This window comes from Ochotona princeps, chromosome X (assembly GCF_030435755.1).
Source record: "Ochotona princeps isolate mOchPri1 chromosome X, mOchPri1.hap1, whole genome shotgun sequence".
In the NCBI taxonomy this organism is placed as follows: Eukaryota; Metazoa; Chordata; class Mammalia; order Lagomorpha; family Ochotonidae; genus Ochotona; species Ochotona princeps.
In genome coordinates this window covers 80012636-80033331 of record NC_080865.1, presented here as the reverse complement: position 1 = coordinate 80033331, position 20696 = coordinate 80012636, and the positions used below count along the sequence as shown (strand labels likewise).

The following is a 20696-nucleotide window of genomic DNA, read 5'->3' as shown; positions in this document are numbered from 1 at the left end:
TATTCTCCAATGCTTTCCCAGGCCATAGGCAGGAAGCTAGACGGGAAGAGGAGCAGCTGTTACGCAAACTGATGTCCATATGGGATGCCACTGCTTAGAGGTGGAGGATTATCCAGTTGAGCCAATGCACTGGCTCCTACCATTGAACTTTAAAACAGGTCACCTTTGATGGTATGTATGGACATTGTCCAATAAGCTGAAAGCCTTAAGGAGCAAAAACTGAGGTTCTTCATAGAAGAAGAAATTCTTCGTTAAGACTATTCATCAACTTGGGCCCGGCGGCATGGCCTAGCAGCTAAAAGTCCTCGCCTTGAAAGCCCCGGGATCCCATATGGGCGCCGGTTCTAATCCCGGCAGCTCCACTTCCCATCCAGCTCCCTGCTTGTGGCCTGGGAAAGCAGTCGAGGATGGCCCAAGTCTTTGGGACCCTGCACCTCGTGGGAGACCTGGAGGAGGTTCCAGGTTCCTGGCATCGGATCGGAGCGCACTGGCCCGTTGCGGCTCACTTGGGGAGTGAATGATCAGATGGAAGATCTTCCTCTCTGACTCTCCTCCTCTCTGTATATCTGACTTTGTAATAAAATAAATCTTTAAAAAAAAAAAAAGACTATTCATCAACTCCTGCTGAGTTTCCAGCCTGCTGGTCTCCTCTACAAACTTCAAACTTGCCTGCCCCCAAAATTTCAAGAGCCAGCTCCCTAAAACAAATCAGTTTAGGGCACCACAGGAATTAGAGGTTAGGTAGGATAGGGGTCAGATGGATAGTGGCAGTGTGGAAAACATAGTGCTCAGAGGAATAAGTTCTGTAGCCTGGTAATTCACAAAATGTTATTATATTAATCATATACTTTATAAAGAAAGAGTTCAAAGGCTTCCAATACAAAGAAATGACAGTATTTATGGAAAAATGCAAAAAATTACTCTAATTTGATCATTACATATTATATACACCTTGAGTTCATACTGTACCATGAATATATACAATTATGTGTCAATTTTTAAAATTAGGAATAAATAAATCTATCTATAAATGTTTCTATCTATCTATCTATATATATGAATGTTTCTCTAGAGAAACTTCAACTGATGTGGTTTAATTTCTTCCAGTTAGTGTTACTTAAAATAATAATAATAATAATAATAATACCCGGCCTGCTTTAGCAAACTATAATGAGCACAAGGTTCTGACTTATCTGTTTTGTACTCTTGCTCCAGATAAATACTGTTATCAGATAGCTCTTCATATTTCAATCTTATGACTACTCAAGGGGCACAGAGAAGGGAAGAAGTACATAAAGGTCAATAGGACTCAGTTAAAAATTCAGATTATCAGATGAGACCCAACACATTTCTGGGGGTTTCCTAGAGTTATTTTGACAAATGGGCTGTGGAAAGCATTCAGAATATCTAAACAGGTATGACAGGAGCAGCCACTCATAAAGGCAGAGGTTCAAAGCTCAGTGAGAACCTGACTCGCCAAAACAAACAATATCTTTAGGAAATGTGAGGTTCTTCTGGTAGTTAAAATTTATGGGTACTACTGGTTTGTCTGTTATTATGTCATTAACTCCATTTTTCTAAGTGCTTCATGCTTCAAATAACTCATATAAAATTTAAAGTATTTCTTTAATTTTTCAGAAGTGTTACAATGTTTGAGACTACTTGAATAGTTTTTGTTAAGGAAAAAAAAAACCCATAAAATGAATTGTATGACATATGGACATCCAAATACTTGACTACATGAGACTCATGCAAATAAAATATTTGTTATAGTTACATAGAATTAACACACAATTCATATAAGAAGTTCTTACTTTGGACCACGAAAGATCAAGGAGATCAGCAGTATGTCCTTTGTATTTGCAAAACGGTCGCTGCCTAAAGGGTGCATTTTTATCATCAGGGTCTTCCTCGTTTCCACTACATATCTGTGTAGACATAAAGATAAGCCTTAAAATGAAAATGCAAAACTAGTTGAACAAACGCTTTCTATGATTCCCATCCCAACTATTCTCAGTTTGTATAATGCCTGATTGAAATCTCAAACTAGTAAACGCAAACTGCCCTTCAGGCTGATCTACTACCTGCAACATCTTCTTTTCATCCTTGCCCTAACAAACTAGAAATATAACTGAAGGTGCTGTGACATCACCATCTTCTCGCTCCACAAGAGAGCCCCCACTTTGCCCTCTTCTAAATATTTGTTCCTTCAGGAGAGGTGGGGGCCAAAACTGGGAAGTCAACCATAATGGGTGTAACCTTATGAAGATGAGCTCATTTGCTATCCCAGCGATGACGGTTTCAGGCATGGGCATATACTACAATTTGTACCAATCAGAGAAGAAAGTACATGAGAGTTTAGAGCATAAGAGCAGGTTTCCACAGAGATATCCTTACTCTTAGAAAGGAGCCAGTAAATGGGAGATTTATGTCTCTTTCTCTCTCTGTCGCTCTGCCTTTCAAATAAATGGCTGAATGGAAAAAAAGTAAGTCCTTTTTTTTTTTTTAAAAAGACTTATTTATTTATTTTTATTTTTTTTTAAAGATTTATTCATTTTATTACAAAGTCAGATATACAGAGAGGAGGAGAGACAGAGAGGAAGATCTTCCATCCGATCATTCACTCCCCAAGTGAGCCGCAACGGGTCGATGCACACCGATCCGATGCCGGGAACCAGGAACCTTCCAGGTCTCCCACGAGGTGCAGGGTCCCAAAGACTTGGGCCATCCTCGACTGCTTTCCCAGGCCACAAGCAGGGAGCTGGATGGGAAGTGGAGCTGCCGGGATTAGAACCGGCGCCCATATGGGATCCCGGGGCGTTCAAGGCGAGAACTTTTAGCTGCTAGGCCATGCCGCCGGGCCCAAGACTTATTTATTTTTATTGGAAAGGCAGATTTTGCAGAAAAAGAGAGACAGCAAAAAGAAAAATCTTTCATCCACTGGTTCACTGATTAAATTGCCACAACGGTCAGAGCTAATCCAATCTGAAACAAGGAGCCTGGAGCTTCTTCTGGGTCTCTCATGAAGGTGCAGGGACCAAAGTTGTGAGCCAGCCTCCACTGCTTTCCTTGGACAGCAGGGAGCTGGCTCACAAGTGAAGCAGAGAATCAAGATGGCAGAACATGGTAAGGAAATGTTTAAACAGAGAAATATTAGCTAGGGTGAAGCAGAGAAGGCACATTGCAGGAAACAGGAAAGGACAGACTAACAGCAGAGGGCCACGTGGAGACTGATGGACGTGGGAAGACAGTGGAGACAATGATGTGGTGTTGCAGTGACCAGATATGAGAGCGGTGATATGAACTCCACCGCAGGCCAGAACTCCACCAGCAACCAGGTGGGAAGGGACTTTCACTGGGAGCTTGGGAGGTGAACCCAGACAAAGAACTGCCCGTCCTGCTGGTCTGATTTGATCAGGAGCAGAGACAGAGCTGCAGGTCTCAGATGGGAAGTGCAGAAACAGGCTGGATTTCATAGCCCAATCCACCCTGAGAGCTGAACCGGATGCCATTTTGTATAGGAAGACAAAGGCTATGGGGCAGGACTATGCATGCACTGAGCTGGGACTTAACTAATTTCTGGCTCAATGAACTGCAACAACGTGGCATCCTACAGGTTCCACCCAAGACAGGTCCAGGTAGCCCTCAGACCTGACGGCCAGCAGATCAAGAACTCTAGTAGTAGCACATCAGATGCCATTTTGTACAGTGTGTAAATGCTTTAAAACTGCAGGGACAGCAGTGAGCTGCACATGTGCTGAGCTGGTAACAAACTTACTGACCTCAGTGCATTGCATTGGTCCCACATAGAAAACAATACTGACTTTGTGACTGGGCATGTCCGGGACCCACCCAACACCCTCATTGGGTGGTGGGTGAACGGGATTGGGGAGGGGCGCAACCTCGGGCCTGCAGGATTTAACTTCCGGCTGCCAGAGGCGAGCCGAGGGCTGCGGGAGAGGACGTCTAGCTCGGATCCCGAACCCAGTCCGCCATGTGCCCATGGCTCATGGCGGGCTGGGCCCGGACATGCCTGGGTGCGGCCTGCTTCCTTCTGGGGTGAGTACGCCGAGGGGGGAGGCCTCCGTGACTGGGCATGTCCGGGACCCACCCAACACCCTCATTGGGTGGTGGGTGAACGGGATTGGGGAGGGGCGCAACCTCGGGCCTGCAGGATTTAACTTCCGGCTGCCAGAGGCGAGCCGAGGGCTGCGGGAGAGGACGTCTAGCTCGGATCCCGAACCCAGTCCGCCATGTGCCCATGGCTCATGGCGGGCTGGGCCCGGACATGCCTGGGTGCGGCCTGCTTCCTTCTGGGGTGAGTACGCCGAGGGGGGAGGCCTCCGTGACTGGGCATGTCCGGGACCCACCCAACACCCTCATTGGGTGGTGGGTGAACGGGATTGGGGAGGGGCGCAACCTCGGGCCTGCAGGATTTAACTTCCGGCTGCCAGAGGCGAGCCGAGGGCTGCGGGAGAGGACGTCTAGCTCGGATCCCGAACCCAGTCCGCCATGTGCCCATGGCTCATGGCGGGCTGGGCCCGGACATGCCTGGGTGCGGCCTGCTTCCTTCTGGGGTGAGTACGCCGAGGGGGGAGGCCTCCGTGACTGGGCATGTCCGGGACCCACCCAACACCCTCATTGGGTGGTGGGTGAACGGGATTGGGGAGGGGCGCAACCTCGGGCCTGCAGGATTTAACTTCCGGCTGCCAGAGGCGAGCCGAGGGCTGCGGGAGAGGACGTCTAGCTCGGATCCCGAACCCAGTCCGCCATGTGCCCATGGCTCATGGCGGGCTGGGCCCGGACATGCCTGGGTGCGGCCTGCTTCCTTCTGGGGTGAGTACGCCGAGGGGGGAGGCCTCCGTGACTGGGCATGTCCGGGACCCACCCAACACCCTCATTGGGTGGTGGGTGAACGGGATTGGGGAGGGGCGCAACCTCGGGCCTGCAGGATTTAACTTCCGGCTGCCAGAGGCGAGCCGAGGGCTGCGGGAGAGGACGTCTAGCTCGGATCCCGAACCCAGTCCGCCATGTGCCCATGGCTCATGGCGGGCTGGGCCCGGACATGCCTGGGTGCGGCCTGCTTCCTTCTGGGGTGAGTACGCCGAGGGGGGAGGCCTCCGTGACTGGGCATGTCCGGGACCCACCCAACACCCTCATTGGGTGGTGGGTGAACGGGATTGGGGAGGGGCGCAACCTCGGGCCTGCAGGATTTAACTTCCGGCTGCCAGAGGCGAGCCGAGGGCTGCGGGAGAGGACGTCTAGCTCGGATCCCGAACCCAGTCCGCCATGTGCCCATGGCTCATGGCGGGCTGGGCCCGGACATGCCTGGGTGCGGCCTGCTTCCTTCTGGGGTGAGTACGCCGAGGGGGGAGGCCTCCGTGACTGGGCATGTCCGGGACCCACCCAACACCCTCATTGGGTGGTGGGTGAACGGGATTGGGGAGGGGCGCAACCTCGGGCCTGCAGGATTTAACTTCCGGCTGCCAGAGGCGAGCCGAGGGCTGCGGGAGAGGACGTCTAGCTCGGATCCCGAACCCAGTCCGCCATGTGCCCATGGCTCATGGCGGGCTGGGCCCGGACATGCCTGGGTGCGGCCTGCTTCCTTCTGGGGTGAGTACGCCGAGGGGGGAGGCCTCCGTGACTGGGCATGTCCGGGACCCACCCAACACCCTCATTGGGTGGTGGGTGAACGGGATTGGGGAGGGGCGCAACCTCGGGCCTGCAGGATTTAACTTCCGGCTGCCAGAGGCGAGCCGAGGGCTGCGGGAGAGGACGTCTAGCTCGGATCCCGAACCCAGTCCGCCATGTGCCCATGGCTCATGGCGGGCTGGGCCCGGACATGCCTGGGTGCGGCCTGCTTCCTTCTGGGGTGAGTACGCCGAGGGGGGAGGCCTCCGTGACTGGGCATGTCCGGGACCCACCCAACACCCTCATTGGGTGGTGGGTGAACGGGATTGGGGAGGGGCGCAACCTCGGGCCTGCAGGATTTAACTTCCGGCTGCCAGAGGCGAGCCGAGGGCTGCGGGAGAGGACGTCTAGCTCGGATCCCGAACCCAGTCCGCCATGTGCCCATGGCTCATGGCGGGCTGGGCCCGGACATGCCTGGGTGCGGCCTGCTTCCTTCTGGGGTGAGTACGCCGAGGGGGGAGGCCTCCGTGACTGGGCATGTCCGGGACCCACCCAACACCCTCATTGGGTGGTGGGTGAACGGGATTGGGGAGGGGCGCAACCTCGGGCCTGCAGGATTTAACTTCCGGCTGCCAGAGGCGAGCCGAGGGCTGCGGGAGAGGACGTCTAGCTCGGATCCCGAACCCAGTCCGCCATGTGCCCATGGCTCATGGCGGGCTGGGCCCGGACATGCCTGGGTGCGGCCTGCTTCCTTCTGGGGTGAGTACGCCGAGGGGGGAGGCCTCCGTGACTGGGCATGTCCGGGACCCACCCAACACCCTCATTGGGTGGTGGGTGAACGGGATTGGGGAGGGGCGCAACCTCGGGCCTGCAGGATTTAACTTCCGGCTGCCAGAGGCGAGCCGAGGGCTGCGGGAGAGGACGTCTAGCTCGGATCCCGAACCCAGTCCGCCATGTGCCCATGGCTCATGGCGGGCTGGGCCCGGACATGCCTGGGTGCGGCCTGCTTCCTTCTGGGGTGAGTACGCCGAGGGGGGAGGCCTCCGTGACTGGGCATGTCCGGGACCCACCCAACACCCTCATTGGGTGGTGGGTGAACGGGATTGGGGAGGGGCGCAACCTCGGGCCTGCAGGATTTAACTTCCGGCTGCCAGAGGCGAGCCGAGGGCTGCGGGAGAGGACGTCTAGCTCGGATCCCGAACCCAGTCCGCCATGTGCCCATGGCTCATGGCGGGCTGGGCCCGGACATGCCTGGGTGCGGCCTGCTTCCTTCTGGGGTGAGTACGCCGAGGGGGGAGGCCTCCGTGACTGGGCATGTCCGGGACCCACCCAACACCCTCATTGGGTGGTGGGTGAACGGGATTGGGGAGGGGCGCAACCTCGGGCCTGCAGGATTTAACTTCCGGCTGCCAGAGGCGAGCCGAGGGCTGCGGGAGAGGACGTCTAGCTCGGATCCCGAACCCAGTCCGCCATGTGCCCATGGCTCATGGCGGGCTGGGCCCGGACATGCCTGGGTGCGGCCTGCTTCCTTCTGGGGTGAGTACGCCGAGGGGGGAGGCCTCCGTGACTGGGCATGTCCGGGACCCACCCAACACCCTCATTGGGTGGTGGGTGAACGGGATTGGGGAGGGGCGCAACCTCGGGCCTGCAGGATTTAACTTCCGGCTGCCAGAGGCGAGCCGAGGGCTGCGGGAGAGGACGTCTAGCTCGGATCCCGAACCCAGTCCGCCATGTGCCCATGGCTCATGGCGGGCTGGGCCCGGACATGCCTGGGTGCGGCCTGCTTCCTTCTGGGGTGAGTACGCCGAGGGGGGAGGCCTCCGTGACTGGGCATGTCCGGGACCCACCCAACACCCTCATTGGGTGGTGGGTGAACGGGATTGGGGAGGGGCGCAACCTCGGGCCTGCAGGATTTAACTTCCGGCTGCCAGAGGCGAGCCGAGGGCTGCGGGAGAGGACGTCTAGCTCGGATCCCGAACCCAGTCCGCCATGTGCCCATGGCTCATGGCGGGCTGGGCCCGGACATGCCTGGGTGCGGCCTGCTTCCTTCTGGGGTGAGTACGCCGAGGGGGGAGGCCTCCGTGACTGGGCATGTCCGGGACCCACCCAACACCCTCATTGGGTGGTGGGTGAACGGGATTGGGGAGGGGCGCAACCTCGGGCCTGCAGGATTTAACTTCCGGCTGCCAGAGGCGAGCCGAGGGCTGCGGGAGAGGACGTCTAGCTCGGATCCCGAACCCAGTCCGCCATGTGCCCATGGCTCATGGCGGGCTGGGCCCGGACATGCCTGGGTGCGGCCTGCTTCCTTCTGGGGTGAGTACGCCGAGGGGGGAGGCCTCCGTGACTGGGCATGTCCGGGACCCACCCAACACCCTCATTGGGTGGTGGGTGAACGGGATTGGGGAGGGGCGCAACCTCGGGCCTGCAGGATTTAACTTCCGGCTGCCAGAGGCGAGCCGAGGGCTGCGGGAGAGGACGTCTAGCTCGGATCCCGAACCCAGTCCGCCATGTGCCCATGGCTCATGGCGGGCTGGGCCCGGACATGCCTGGGTGCGGCCTGCTTCCTTCTGGGGTGAGTACGCCGAGGGGGGAGGCCTCCGTGACTGGGCATGTCCGGGACCCACCCAACACCCTCATTGGGTGGTGGGTGAACGGGATTGGGGAGGGGCGCAACCTCGGGCCTGCAGGATTTAACTTCCGGCTGCCAGAGGCGAGCCGAGGGCTGCGGGAGAGGACGTCTAGCTCGGATCCCGAACCCAGTCCGCCATGTGCCCATGGCTCATGGCGGGCTGGGCCCGGACATGCCTGGGTGCGGCCTGCTTCCTTCTGGGGTGAGTACGCCGAGGGGGGAGGCCTCCGTGACTGGGCATGTCCGGGACCCACCCAACACCCTCATTGGGTGGTGGGTGAACGGGATTGGGGAGGGGCGCAACCTCGGGCCTGCAGGATTTAACTTCCGGCTGCCAGAGGCGAGCCGAGGGCTGCGGGAGAGGACGTCTAGCTCGGATCCCGAACCCAGTCCGCCATGTGCCCATGGCTCATGGCGGGCTGGGCCCGGACATGCCTGGGTGCGGCCTGCTTCCTTCTGGGGTGAGTACGCCGAGGGGGGAGGCCTCCGTGACTGGGCATGTCCGGGACCCACCCAACACCCTCATTGGGTGGTGGGTGAACGGGATTGGGGAGGGGCGCAACCTCGGGCCTGCAGGATTTAACTTCCGGCTGCCAGAGGCGAGCCGAGGGCTGCGGGAGAGGACGTCTAGCTCGGATCCCGAACCCAGTCCGCCATGTGCCCATGGCTCATGGCGGGCTGGGCCCGGACATGCCTGGGTGCGGCCTGCTTCCTTCTGGGGTGAGTACGCCGAGGGGGGAGGCCTCCGTGACTGGGCATGTCCGGGACCCACCCAACACCCTCATTGGGTGGTGGGTGAACGGGATTGGGGAGGGGCGCAACCTCGGGCCTGCAGGATTTAACTTCCGGCTGCCAGAGGCGAGCCGAGGGCTGCGGGAGAGGACGTCTAGCTCGGATCCCGAACCCAGTCCGCCATGTGCCCATGGCTCATGGCGGGCTGGGCCCGGACATGCCTGGGTGCGGCCTGCTTCCTTCTGGGGTGAGTACGCCGAGGGGGGAGGCCTCCGTGACTGGGCATGTCCGGGACCCACCCAACACCCTCATTGGGTGGTGGGTGAACGGGATTGGGGAGGGGCGCAACCTCGGGCCTGCAGGATTTAACTTCCGGCTGCCAGAGGCGAGCCGAGGGCTGCGGGAGAGGACGTCTAGCTCGGATCCCGAACCCAGTCCGCCATGTGCCCATGGCTCATGGCGGGCTGGGCCCGGACATGCCTGGGTGCGGCCTGCTTCCTTCTGGGGTGAGTACGCCGAGGGGGGAGGCCTCCGTGACTGGGCATGTCCGGGACCCACCCAACACCCTCATTGGGTGGTGGGTGAACGGGATTGGGGAGGGGCGCAACCTCGGGCCTGCAGGATTTAACTTCCGGCTGCCAGAGGCGAGCCGAGGGCTGCGGGAGAGGACGTCTAGCTCGGATCCCGAACCCAGTCCGCCATGTGCCCATGGCTCATGGCGGGCTGGGCCCGGACATGCCTGGGTGCGGCCTGCTTCCTTCTGGGGTGAGTACGCCGAGGGGGGAGGCCTCCGTGACTGGGCATGTCCGGGACCCACCCAACACCCTCATTGGGTGGTGGGTGAACGGGATTGGGGAGGGGCGCAACCTCGGGCCTGCAGGATTTAACTTCCGGCTGCCAGAGGCGAGCCGAGGGCTGCGGGAGAGGACGTCTAGCTCGGATCCCGAACCCAGTCCGCCATGTGCCCATGGCTCATGGCGGGCTGGGCCCGGACATGCCTGGGTGCGGCCTGCTTCCTTCTGGGGTGAGTACGCCGAGGGGGGAGGCCTCCGTGACTGGGCATGTCCGGGACCCACCCAACACCCTCATTGGGTGGTGGGTGAACGGGATTGGGGAGGGGCGCAACCTCGGGCCTGCAGGATTTAACTTCCGGCTGCCAGAGGCGAGCCGAGGGCTGCGGGAGAGGACGTCTAGCTCGGATCCCGAACCCAGTCCGCCATGTGCCCATGGCTCATGGCGGGCTGGGCCCGGACATGCCTGGGTGCGGCCTGCTTCCTTCTGGGGTGAGTACGCCGAGGGGGGAGGCCTCCGTGACTGGGCATGTCCGGGACCCACCCAACACCCTCATTGGGTGGTGGGTGAACGGGATTGGGGAGGGGCGCAACCTCGGGCCTGCAGGATTTAACTTCCGGCTGCCAGAGGCGAGCCGAGGGCTGCGGGAGAGGACGTCTAGCTCGGATCCCGAACCCAGTCCGCCATGTGCCCATGGCTCATGGCGGGCTGGGCCCGGACATGCCTGGGTGCGGCCTGCTTCCTTCTGGGGTGAGTACGCCGAGGGGGGAGGCCTCCGTGACTGGGCATGTCCGGGACCCACCCAACACCCTCATTGGGTGGTGGGTGAACGGGATTGGGGAGGGGCGCAACCTCGGGCCTGCAGGATTTAACTTCCGGCTGCCAGAGGCGAGCCGAGGGCTGCGGGAGAGGACGTCTAGCTCGGATCCCGAACCCAGTCCGCCATGTGCCCATGGCTCATGGCGGGCTGGGCCCGGACATGCCTGGGTGCGGCCTGCTTCCTTCTGGGGTGAGTACGCCGAGGGGGGAGGCCTCCGTGACTGGGCATGTCCGGGACCCACCCAACACCCTCATTGGGTGGTGGGTGAACGGGATTGGGGAGGGGCGCAACCTCGGGCCTGCAGGATTTAACTTCCGGCTGCCAGAGGCGAGCCGAGGGCTGCGGGAGAGGACGTCTAGCTCGGATCCCGAACCCAGTCCGCCATGTGCCCATGGCTCATGGCGGGCTGGGCCCGGACATGCCTGGGTGCGGCCTGCTTCCTTCTGGGGTGAGTACGCCGAGGGGGGAGGCCTCCGTGACTGGGCATGTCCGGGACCCACCCAACACCCTCATTGGGTGGTGGGTGAACGGGATTGGGGAGGGGCGCAACCTCGGGCCTGCAGGATTTAACTTCCGGCTGCCAGAGGCGAGCCGAGGGCTGCGGGAGAGGACGTCTAGCTCGGATCCCGAACCCAGTCCGCCATGTGCCCATGGCTCATGGCGGGCTGGGCCCGGACATGCCTGGGTGCGGCCTGCTTCCTTCTGGGGTGAGTACGCCGAGGGGGGAGGCCTCCGTGACTGGGCATGTCCGGGACCCACCCAACACCCTCATTGGGTGGTGGGTGAACGGGATTGGGGAGGGGCGCAACCTCGGGCCTGCAGGATTTAACTTCCGGCTGCCAGAGGCGAGCCGAGGGCTGCGGGAGAGGACGTCTAGCTCGGATCCCGAACCCAGTCCGCCATGTGCCCATGGCTCATGGCGGGCTGGGCCCGGACATGCCTGGGTGCGGCCTGCTTCCTTCTGGGGTGAGTACGCCGAGGGGGGAGGCCTCCGTGACTGGGCATGTCCGGGACCCACCCAACACCCTCATTGGGTGGTGGGTGAACGGGATTGGGGAGGGGCGCAACCTCGGGCCTGCAGGATTTAACTTCCGGCTGCCAGAGGCGAGCCGAGGGCTGCGGGAGAGGACGTCTAGCTCGGATCCCGAACCCAGTCCGCCATGTGCCCATGGCTCATGGCGGGCTGGGCCCGGACATGCCTGGGTGCGGCCTGCTTCCTTCTGGGGTGAGTACGCCGAGGGGGGAGGCCTCCGTGACTGGGCATGTCCGGGACCCACCCAACACCCTCATTGGGTGGTGGGTGAACGGGATTGGGGAGGGGCGCAACCTCGGGCCTGCAGGATTTAACTTCCGGCTGCCAGAGGCGAGCCGAGGGCTGCGGGAGAGGACGTCTAGCTCGGATCCCGAACCCAGTCCGCCATGTGCCCATGGCTCATGGCGGGCTGGGCCCGGACATGCCTGGGTGCGGCCTGCTTCCTTCTGGGGTGAGTACGCCGAGGGGGGAGGCCTCCGTGACTGGGCATGTCCGGGACCCACCCAACACCCTCATTGGGTGGTGGGTGAACGGGATTGGGGAGGGGCGCAACCTCGGGCCTGCAGGATTTAACTTCCGGCTGCCAGAGGCGAGCCGAGGGCTGCGGGAGAGGACGTCTAGCTCGGATCCCGAACCCAGTCCGCCATGTGCCCATGGCTCATGGCGGGCTGGGCCCGGACATGCCTGGGTGCGGCCTGCTTCCTTCTGGGGTGAGTACGCCGAGGGGGGAGGCCTCCGTGACTGGGCATGTCCGGGACCCACCCAACACCCTCATTGGGTGGTGGGTGAACGGGATTGGGGAGGGGCGCAACCTCGGGCCTGCAGGATTTAACTTCCGGCTGCCAGAGGCGAGCCGAGGGCTGCGGGAGAGGACGTCTAGCTCGGATCCCGAACCCAGTCCGCCATGTGCCCATGGCTCATGGCGGGCTGGGCCCGGACATGCCTGGGTGCGGCCTGCTTCCTTCTGGGGTGAGTACGCCGAGGGGGGAGGCCTCCGTGACTGGGCATGTCCGGGACCCACCCAACACCCTCATTGGGTGGTGGGTGAACGGGATTGGGGAGGGGCGCAACCTCGGGCCTGCAGGATTTAACTTCCGGCTGCCAGAGGCGAGCCGAGGGCTGCGGGAGAGGACGTCTAGCTCGGATCCCGAACCCAGTCCGCCATGTGCCCATGGCTCATGGCGGGCTGGGCCCGGACATGCCTGGGTGCGGCCTGCTTCCTTCTGGGGTGAGTACGCCGAGGGGGGAGGCCTCCGTGACTGGGCATGTCCGGGACCCACCCAACACCCTCATTGGGTGGTGGGTGAACGGGATTGGGGAGGGGCGCAACCTCGGGCCTGCAGGATTTAACTTCCGGCTGCCAGAGGCGAGCCGAGGGCTGCGGGAGAGGACGTCTAGCTCGGATCCCGAACCCAGTCCGCCATGTGCCCATGGCTCATGGCGGGCTGGGCCCGGACATGCCTGGGTGCGGCCTGCTTCCTTCTGGGGTGAGTACGCCGAGGGGGGAGGCCTCCGTGACTGGGCATGTCCGGGACCCACCCAACACCCTCATTGGGTGGTGGGTGAACGGGATTGGGGAGGGGCGCAACCTCGGGCCTGCAGGATTTAACTTCCGGCTGCCAGAGGCGAGCCGAGGGCTGCGGGAGAGGACGTCTAGCTCGGATCCCGAACCCAGTCCGCCATGTGCCCATGGCTCATGGCGGGCTGGGCCCGGACATGCCTGGGTGCGGCCTGCTTCCTTCTGGGGTGAGTACGCCGAGGGGGGAGGCCTCCGTGACTGGGCATGTCCGGGACCCACCCAACACCCTCATTGGGTGGTGGGTGAACGGGATTGGGGAGGGGCGCAACCTCGGGCCTGCAGGATTTAACTTCCGGCTGCCAGAGGCGAGCCGAGGGCTGCGGGAGAGGACGTCTAGCTCGGATCCCGAACCCAGTCCGCCATGTGCCCATGGCTCATGGCGGGCTGGGCCCGGACATGCCTGGGTGCGGCCTGCTTCCTTCTGGGGTGAGTACGCCGAGGGGGGAGGCCTCCGTGACTGGGCATGTCCGGGACCCACCCAACACCCTCATTGGGTGGTGGGTGAACGGGATTGGGGAGGGGCGCAACCTCGGGCCTGCAGGATTTAACTTCCGGCTGCCAGAGGCGAGCCGAGGGCTGCGGGAGAGGACGTCTAGCTCGGATCCCGAACCCAGTCCGCCATGTGCCCATGGCTCATGGCGGGCTGGGCCCGGACATGCCTGGGTGCGGCCTGCTTCCTTCTGGGGTGAGTACGCCGAGGGGGGAGGCCTCCGTGACTGGGCATGTCCGGGACCCACCCAACACCCTCATTGGGTGGTGGGTGAACGGGATTGGGGAGGGGCGCAACCTCGGGCCTGCAGGATTTAACTTCCGGCTGCCAGAGGCGAGCCGAGGGCTGCGGGAGAGGACGTCTAGCTCGGATCCCGAACCCAGTCCGCCATGTGCCCATGGCTCATGGCGGGCTGGGCCCGGACATGCCTGGGTGCGGCCTGCTTCCTTCTGGGGTGAGTACGCCGAGGGGGGAGGCCTCCGTGACTGGGCATGTCCGGGACCCACCCAACACCCTCATTGGGTGGTGGGTGAACGGGATTGGGGAGGGGCGCAACCTCGGGCCTGCAGGATTTAACTTCCGGCTGCCAGAGGCGAGCCGAGGGCTGCGGGAGAGGACGTCTAGCTCGGATCCCGAACCCAGTCCGCCATGTGCCCATGGCTCATGGCGGGCTGGGCCCGGACATGCCTGGGTGCGGCCTGCTTCCTTCTGGGGTGAGTACGCCGAGGGGGGAGGCCTCCGTGACTGGGCATGTCCGGGACCCACCCAACACCCTCATTGGGTGGTGGTGTGAACGGGATTGGGGAGGGGCGCAACCTCGGGCCTGCAGGATTTAACTTCCGGCTGCCAGAGGCGAGCCGAGGGCTGCGGGAGAGGACGTCTAGCTCGGATCCCGAACCCAGTCCGCCATGTGCCCATGGCTCATGGCGGGCTGGGCCCGGACATGCCTGGGTGCGGCCTGCTTCCTTCTGGGGTGAGTACGCCGAGGGGGGAGGCCTCCGTGACTGGGCATGTCCGGGACCCACCCAACACCCTCATTGGGTGGTGGGTGAACGGGATTGGGGAGGGGCGCAACCTCGGGCCTGCAGGATTTAACTTCCGGCTGCCAGAGGCGAGCCGAGGGCTGCGGGAGAGGACGTCTAGCTCGGATCCCGAACCCAGTCCGCCATGTGCCCATGGCTCATGGCGGGCTGGGCCCGGACATGCCTGGGTGCGGCCTGCTTCCTTCTGGGGTGAGTACGCCGAGGGGGGAGGCCTCCGTGACTGGGCATGTCCGGGACCCACCCAACACCCTCATTGGGTGGTGGGTGAACGGGATTGGGGAGGGGCGCAACCTCGGGCCTGCAGGATTTAACTTCCGGCTGCCAGAGGCGAGCCGAGGGCTGCGGGAGAGGACGTCTAGCTCGGATCCCGAACCCAGTCCGCCATGTGCCCATGGCTCATGGCGGGCTGGGCCCGGACATGCCTGGGTGCGGCCTGCTTCCTTCTGGGGTGAGTACGCCGAGGGGGGAGGCCTCCGTGACTGGGCATGTCCGGGACCCACCCAACACCCTCATTGGGTGGTGGGTGAACGGGATTGGGGAGGGGCGCAACCTCGGGCCTGCAGGATTTAACTTCCGGCTGCCAGAGGCGAGCCGAGGGCTGCGGGAGAGGACGTCTAGCTCGGATCCCGAACCCAGTCCGCCATGTGCCCATGGCTCATGGCGGGCTGGGCCCGGACATGCCTGGGTGCGGCCTGCTTCCTTCTGGGGTGAGTACGCCGAGGGGGGAGGCCTCCGTGACTGGGCATGTCCGGGACCCACCCAACACCCTCATTGGGTGGTGGGTGAACGGGATTGGGGAGGGGCGCAACCTCGGGCCTGCAGGATTTAACTTCCGGCTGCCAGAGGCGAGCCGAGGGCTGCGGGAGAGGACGTCTAGCTCGGATCCCGAACCCAGTCCGCCATGTGCCCATGGCTCATGGCGGGCTGGGCCCGGACATGCCTGGGTGCGGCCTGCTTCCTTCTGGGGTGAGTACGCCGAGGGGGGAGGCCTCCGTGACTGGGCATGTCCGGGACCCACCCAACACCCTCATTGGGTGGTGGGTGAACGGGATTGGGGAGGGGCGCAACCTCGGGCCTGCAGGATTTAACTTCCGGCTGCCAGAGGCGAGCCGAGGGCTGCGGGAGAGGACGTCTAGCTCGGATCCCGAACCCAGTCCGCCATGTGCCCATGGCTCATGGCGGGCTGGGCCCGGACATGCCTGGGTGCGGCCTGCTTCCTTCTGGGGTGAGTACGCCGAGGGGGGAGGCCTCCGTGACTGGGCATGTCCGGGACCCACCCAACACCCTCATTGGGTGGTGGGTGAACGGGATTGGGGAGGGGCGCAACCTCGGGCCTGCAGGATTTAACTTCCGGCTGCCAGAGGCGAGCCGAGGGCTGCGGGAGAGGACGTCTAGCTCGGATCCCGAACCCAGTCCGCCATGTGCCCATGGCTCATGGCGGGCTGGGCCCGGACATGCCTGGGTGCGGCCTGCTTCCTTCTGGGGTGAGTACGCCGAGGGGGGAGGCCTCCGTGACTGGGCATGTCCGGGACCCACCCAACACCCTCATTGGGTGGTGGGTGAACGGGATTGGGGAGGGGCGCAACCTCGGGCCTGCAGGATTTAACTTCCGGCTGCCAGAGGCGAGCCGAGGGCTGCGGGAGAGGACGTCTAGCTCGGATCCCGAACCCAGTCCGCCATGTGCCCATGGCTCATGGCGGGCTGGGCCCGGACATGCCTGGGTGCGGCCTGCTTCCTTCTGGGGTGAGTACGCCGAGGGGGGAGGCCTCCGTGACTGGGCATGTCCGGGACCCACCCAACACCCTCATTGGGTGGTGGGTGAACGGGATTGGGGAGGGGCGCAACCTCGGGCCTGCAGGATTTAACTTCCGGCTGCCAGAGGCGAGCCGAGGGCTGCGGGAGAGGACGTCTAGCTCGGATCCCGAACCCAGTCCGCCATGTGCCCATGGCTCATGGCGGGCTGGGCCCGGACATGCCTGGGTGCGGCCTGCTTCCTTCTGGGGTGAGTACGCCGAGGGGGGAGGCCTCCGTGACTGGGCATGTCCGGGACCCACCCAACACCCTCATTGGGTGGTGGGTGAACGGGATTGGGGAGGGGCGCAACCTCGGGCCTGCAGGATTTAACTTCCGGCTGCCAGAGGCGAGCCGAGGGCTGCGGGAGAGGACGTCTAGCTCGGATCCCGAACCCAGTCCGCCATGTGCCCATGGCTCATGGCGGGCTGGGCCCGGACATGCCTGGGTGCGGCCTGCTTCCTTCTGGGGTGAGTACGCCGAGGGGGGAGGCCTCCGTGACTGGGCATGTCCGGGACCCACCCAACACCCTCATTGGGTGGTGGGTGAACGGGATTGGGGAGGGGCGCAACCTCGGGCCTGCAGGATTTAACTTCCGGCTGCCAGAGGCGAGCCGAGGGCTGCGGGAGAGGACGTCTAGCTCGGATCCCGAACCCAGTCCGCCATGTGCCCATGGCTCATGGCGGGCTGGGCCCGGACATGCCTGGGTGCGGCCTGCTTCCTTCTGGGGTGAGTACGCCGAGGGGGGAGGCCTCCGTGACTGGGCATGTCCGGGACCCACCCAACACCCTCATTGGGTGGTGGGTGAACGGGATTGGGGAGGGGCGCAACCTCGGGCCTGCAGGATTTAACTTCCGGCTGCCAGAGGCGAGCCGAGGGCTGCGGGAGAGGACGTCTAGCTCGGATCCCGAACCCAGTCCGCCATGTGCCCATGGCTCATGGCGGGCTGGGCCCGGACATGCCTGGGTGCGGCCTGCTTCCTTCTGGGGTGAGTACGCCGAGGGGGGAGGCCTCCGTGACTGGGCATGTCCGGGACCCACCCAACACCCTCATTGGGTGGTGGGTGAACGGGATTGGGGAGGGGCGCAACCTCGGGCCTGCAGGATTTAACTTCCGGCTGCCAGAGGCGAGCCGAGGGCTGCGGGAGAGGACGTCTAGCTCGGATCCCGAACCCAGTCCGCCATGTGCCCATGGCTCATGGCGGGCTGGGCCCGGACATGCCTGGGTGCGGCCTGCTTCCTTCTGGGGTGAGTACGCCGAGGGGGGAGGCCTCCGTGACTGGGCATGTCCGGGACCCACCCAACACCCTCATTGGGTGGTGGGTGAACGGGATTGGGGAGGGGCGCAACCTCGGGCCTGCAGGATTTAACTTCCGGCTGCCAGAGGCGAGCCGAGGGCTGCGGGAGAGGACGTCTAGCTCGGATCCCGAACCCAGTCCGCCATGTGCCCATGGCTCATGGCGGGCTGGGCCCGGACATGCCTGGGTGCGGCCTGCTTCCTTCTGGGGTGAGTACGCCGAGGGGGGAGGCCTCCGTGACTGGGCATGTCCGGGACCCACCCAACACCCTCATTGGGTGGTGGGTGAACGGGATTGGGGAGGGGCGCAACCTCGGGCCTGCAGGATTTAACTTCCGGCTGCCAGAGGCGAGCCGAGGGCTGCGGGAGAGGACGTCTAGCTCGGATCCCGAACCCAGTCCGCCATGTGCCCATGGCTCATGGCGGGCTGGGCCCGGACATGCCTGGGTGCGGCCTGCTTCCTTCTGGGGTGAGTACGCCGAGGGGGGAGGCCTCCGTGACTGGGCATGTCCGGGACCCACCCAACACCCTCATTGGGTGGTGGGTGAACGGGATTGGGGAGGGGCGCAACCTCGGGCCTGCAGGATTTAACTTCCGGCTGCCAGAGGCGAGCCGAGGGCTGCGGGAGAGGACGTCTAGCTCGGATCCCGAACCCAGTCCGCCATGTGCCCATGGCTCATGGCGGGCTGGGCCCGGACATGCCTGGGTGCGGCCTGCTTCCTTCTGGGGTGAGTACGCCGAGGGGGGAGGCCTCCGTGACTGGGCATGTCCGGGACCCACCCAACACCCTCATTGGGTGGTGGGTGAACGGGATTGGGGAGGGGCGCAACCTCGGGCCTGCAGGATTTAACTTCCGGCTGCCAGAGGCGAGCCGAGGGCTGCGGGAGAGGACGTCTAGCTCGGATCCCGAACCCAGTCCGCCATGTGCCCATGGCTCATGGCGGGCTGGGCCCGGACATGCCTGGGTGCGGCCTGCTTCCTTCTGGGGTGAGTACGCCGAGGGGGGAGGCCTCCGTGACTGGGCATGTCCGGGACCCACCCAACACCCTCATTGGGTGGTGGGTGAACGGGATTGGGGAGGGGCGCAACCTCGGGCCTGCAGGATTTAACTTCCGGCTGCCAGAGGCGAGCCGAGGGCTGCGGGAGAGGACGTCTAGCTCGGATCCCGAACCCAGTCCGCCATGTGCCCATGGCTCATGGCGGGCTGGGCCCGGACATGCCTGGGTGCGGCCTGCTTCCTTCTGGGGTGAGTACGCCGAGGGGGGAGGCCTCCGTGACTGGGCATGTCCGGGACCCACCCAACACCCTCATTGGGTGGTGGGTGAACGGGATTGGGGAGGGGCGCAACCTCGGGCCTGCAGGATTTAACTTCCGGCTGCCAGAGGCGAGCCGAGGGCTGCGGGAGAGGACGTCTAGCTCGGATCCCGAACCCAGTCCGCCATGTGCCCATGGCTCATGGCGGGCTGGGCCCGGACATGCCTGGGTGCGGCCTGCTTCCTTCTGGGGTGAGTACGCCGAGGGGGGAGGCCTCCGTGACTGGGCATGTCCGGGACCCACCCAACACCCTCATTGGGTGGTGGGTGAACGGGATTGGGGAGGGGCGCAACCTCGGGCCTGCAGGATTTAACTTCCGGCTGCCAGAGGCGAGCCGAGGGCTGCGGGAGAGGACGTCTAGCTCGGATCCCGAACCCAGTCCGCCATGTGCCCATGGCTCATGGCGGGCTGGGCCCGGACATGCCTGGGTGCGGCCTGCTTCCTTCTGGGGTGAGTACGCCGAGGGGGGAGGCCTCCGTGACTGGGCATGTCCGGGACCCACCCAACACCCTCATTGGGTGGTGGGTGAACGGGATTGGGGAGGGGCGCAACCTCGGGCCTGCAGGATTTAACTTCCGGCTGCCAGAGGCGAGCCGAGGGCTGCGGGAGAGGACGTCTAGCTCGGATCCCGAACCCAGTCCGCCATGTGCCCATGGCTCATGGCGGGCTGGGCCCGGACATGCCTGGGTGCGGCCTGCTTCCTTCTGGGGTGAGTACGCCGAGGGGGGAGGCCTCCGTGACTGGGCATGTCCGGGACCCACCCAACACCCTCATTGGGTGGTGGGTGAACGGGATTGGGGAGGGGCGCAACCTCGGGCCTGCAGGATTTAACTTCCGGCTGCCAGAGGCGAGCCGAGGGCTGCGGGAGAGGACGTCTAGCTCGGATCCCGAACCCAGTCCGCCATGTGCCCATGGCTCATGGCGGGCTGGGCCCGGACATGCCTGGGTGCGGCCTGCTTCCTTCTGGGGTGAGTACGCCGAGGGGGGAGGCCTCCGTGACTGGGCATGTCCGGGACCCACCAACACCCTCATTGGGTGGTGGGTGAACGGGATTGGGGAGGGGCGCAACCTCGGGCCTGCAGGATTTAACTTCCGGCTGCAGAGGCGAGCCGAGGGCTGCGGGAGAGGACGTCTAGCTCGGATCCCGAACCCAGTCCGCCATGTGCCCATGGCTCATGGCGGGCTGGGCCCCGGACATGCCTGGGTGCGGCCTGCTTCCTTCTGGGGTGAGTACGCCGAGGGGGGAGGCCTCCGTGACTGGCATGTCCGGGACCCACCCAACACCCTCATTGGGTGGTGGGTGAACGGGATTGGGGAGGGGCGCAACCTCGGGCCTGCAGGATTTAACTTCCGGCTGCCAGAGGCGAGCCGAGGGCTGCGGGAGAGGACGTCTAGCTCGGATCCCGAACCCAGTCCGCCATGTGCCCATGGCTCATGGCGGGCTGGGGCCCCGGACATGCCTGGGTGCAGCCTGCTTCCTTCTGGGGTGAGTACGCCGAGGGGGGAGGCCTCCGTGACTGGGCATGTCCGGGACCCACCCAACACC

General features: G+C 63.2%; 1 protein-coding gene across 2 annotated transcripts in view; it reads right to left on the bottom strand.

Annotated features, from left to right (window-relative positions):
- Positions 1 to 20696, bottom strand: part of WDR44 (WD repeat domain 44) — a 115073-nt gene that overhangs the window by 14692 nt on the left and 79685 nt on the right. For both annotated transcript variants that reach the window (XM_058658267.1, XM_004587628.3), the window contains one exon: positions 1815 to 1928. In XM_058658267.1, coding sequence (XP_058514250.1) covers positions 1815 to 1928 — 114 coding nt within the window. The remainder of the gene's footprint in view (positions 1 to 1814; positions 1929 to 20696) is intronic.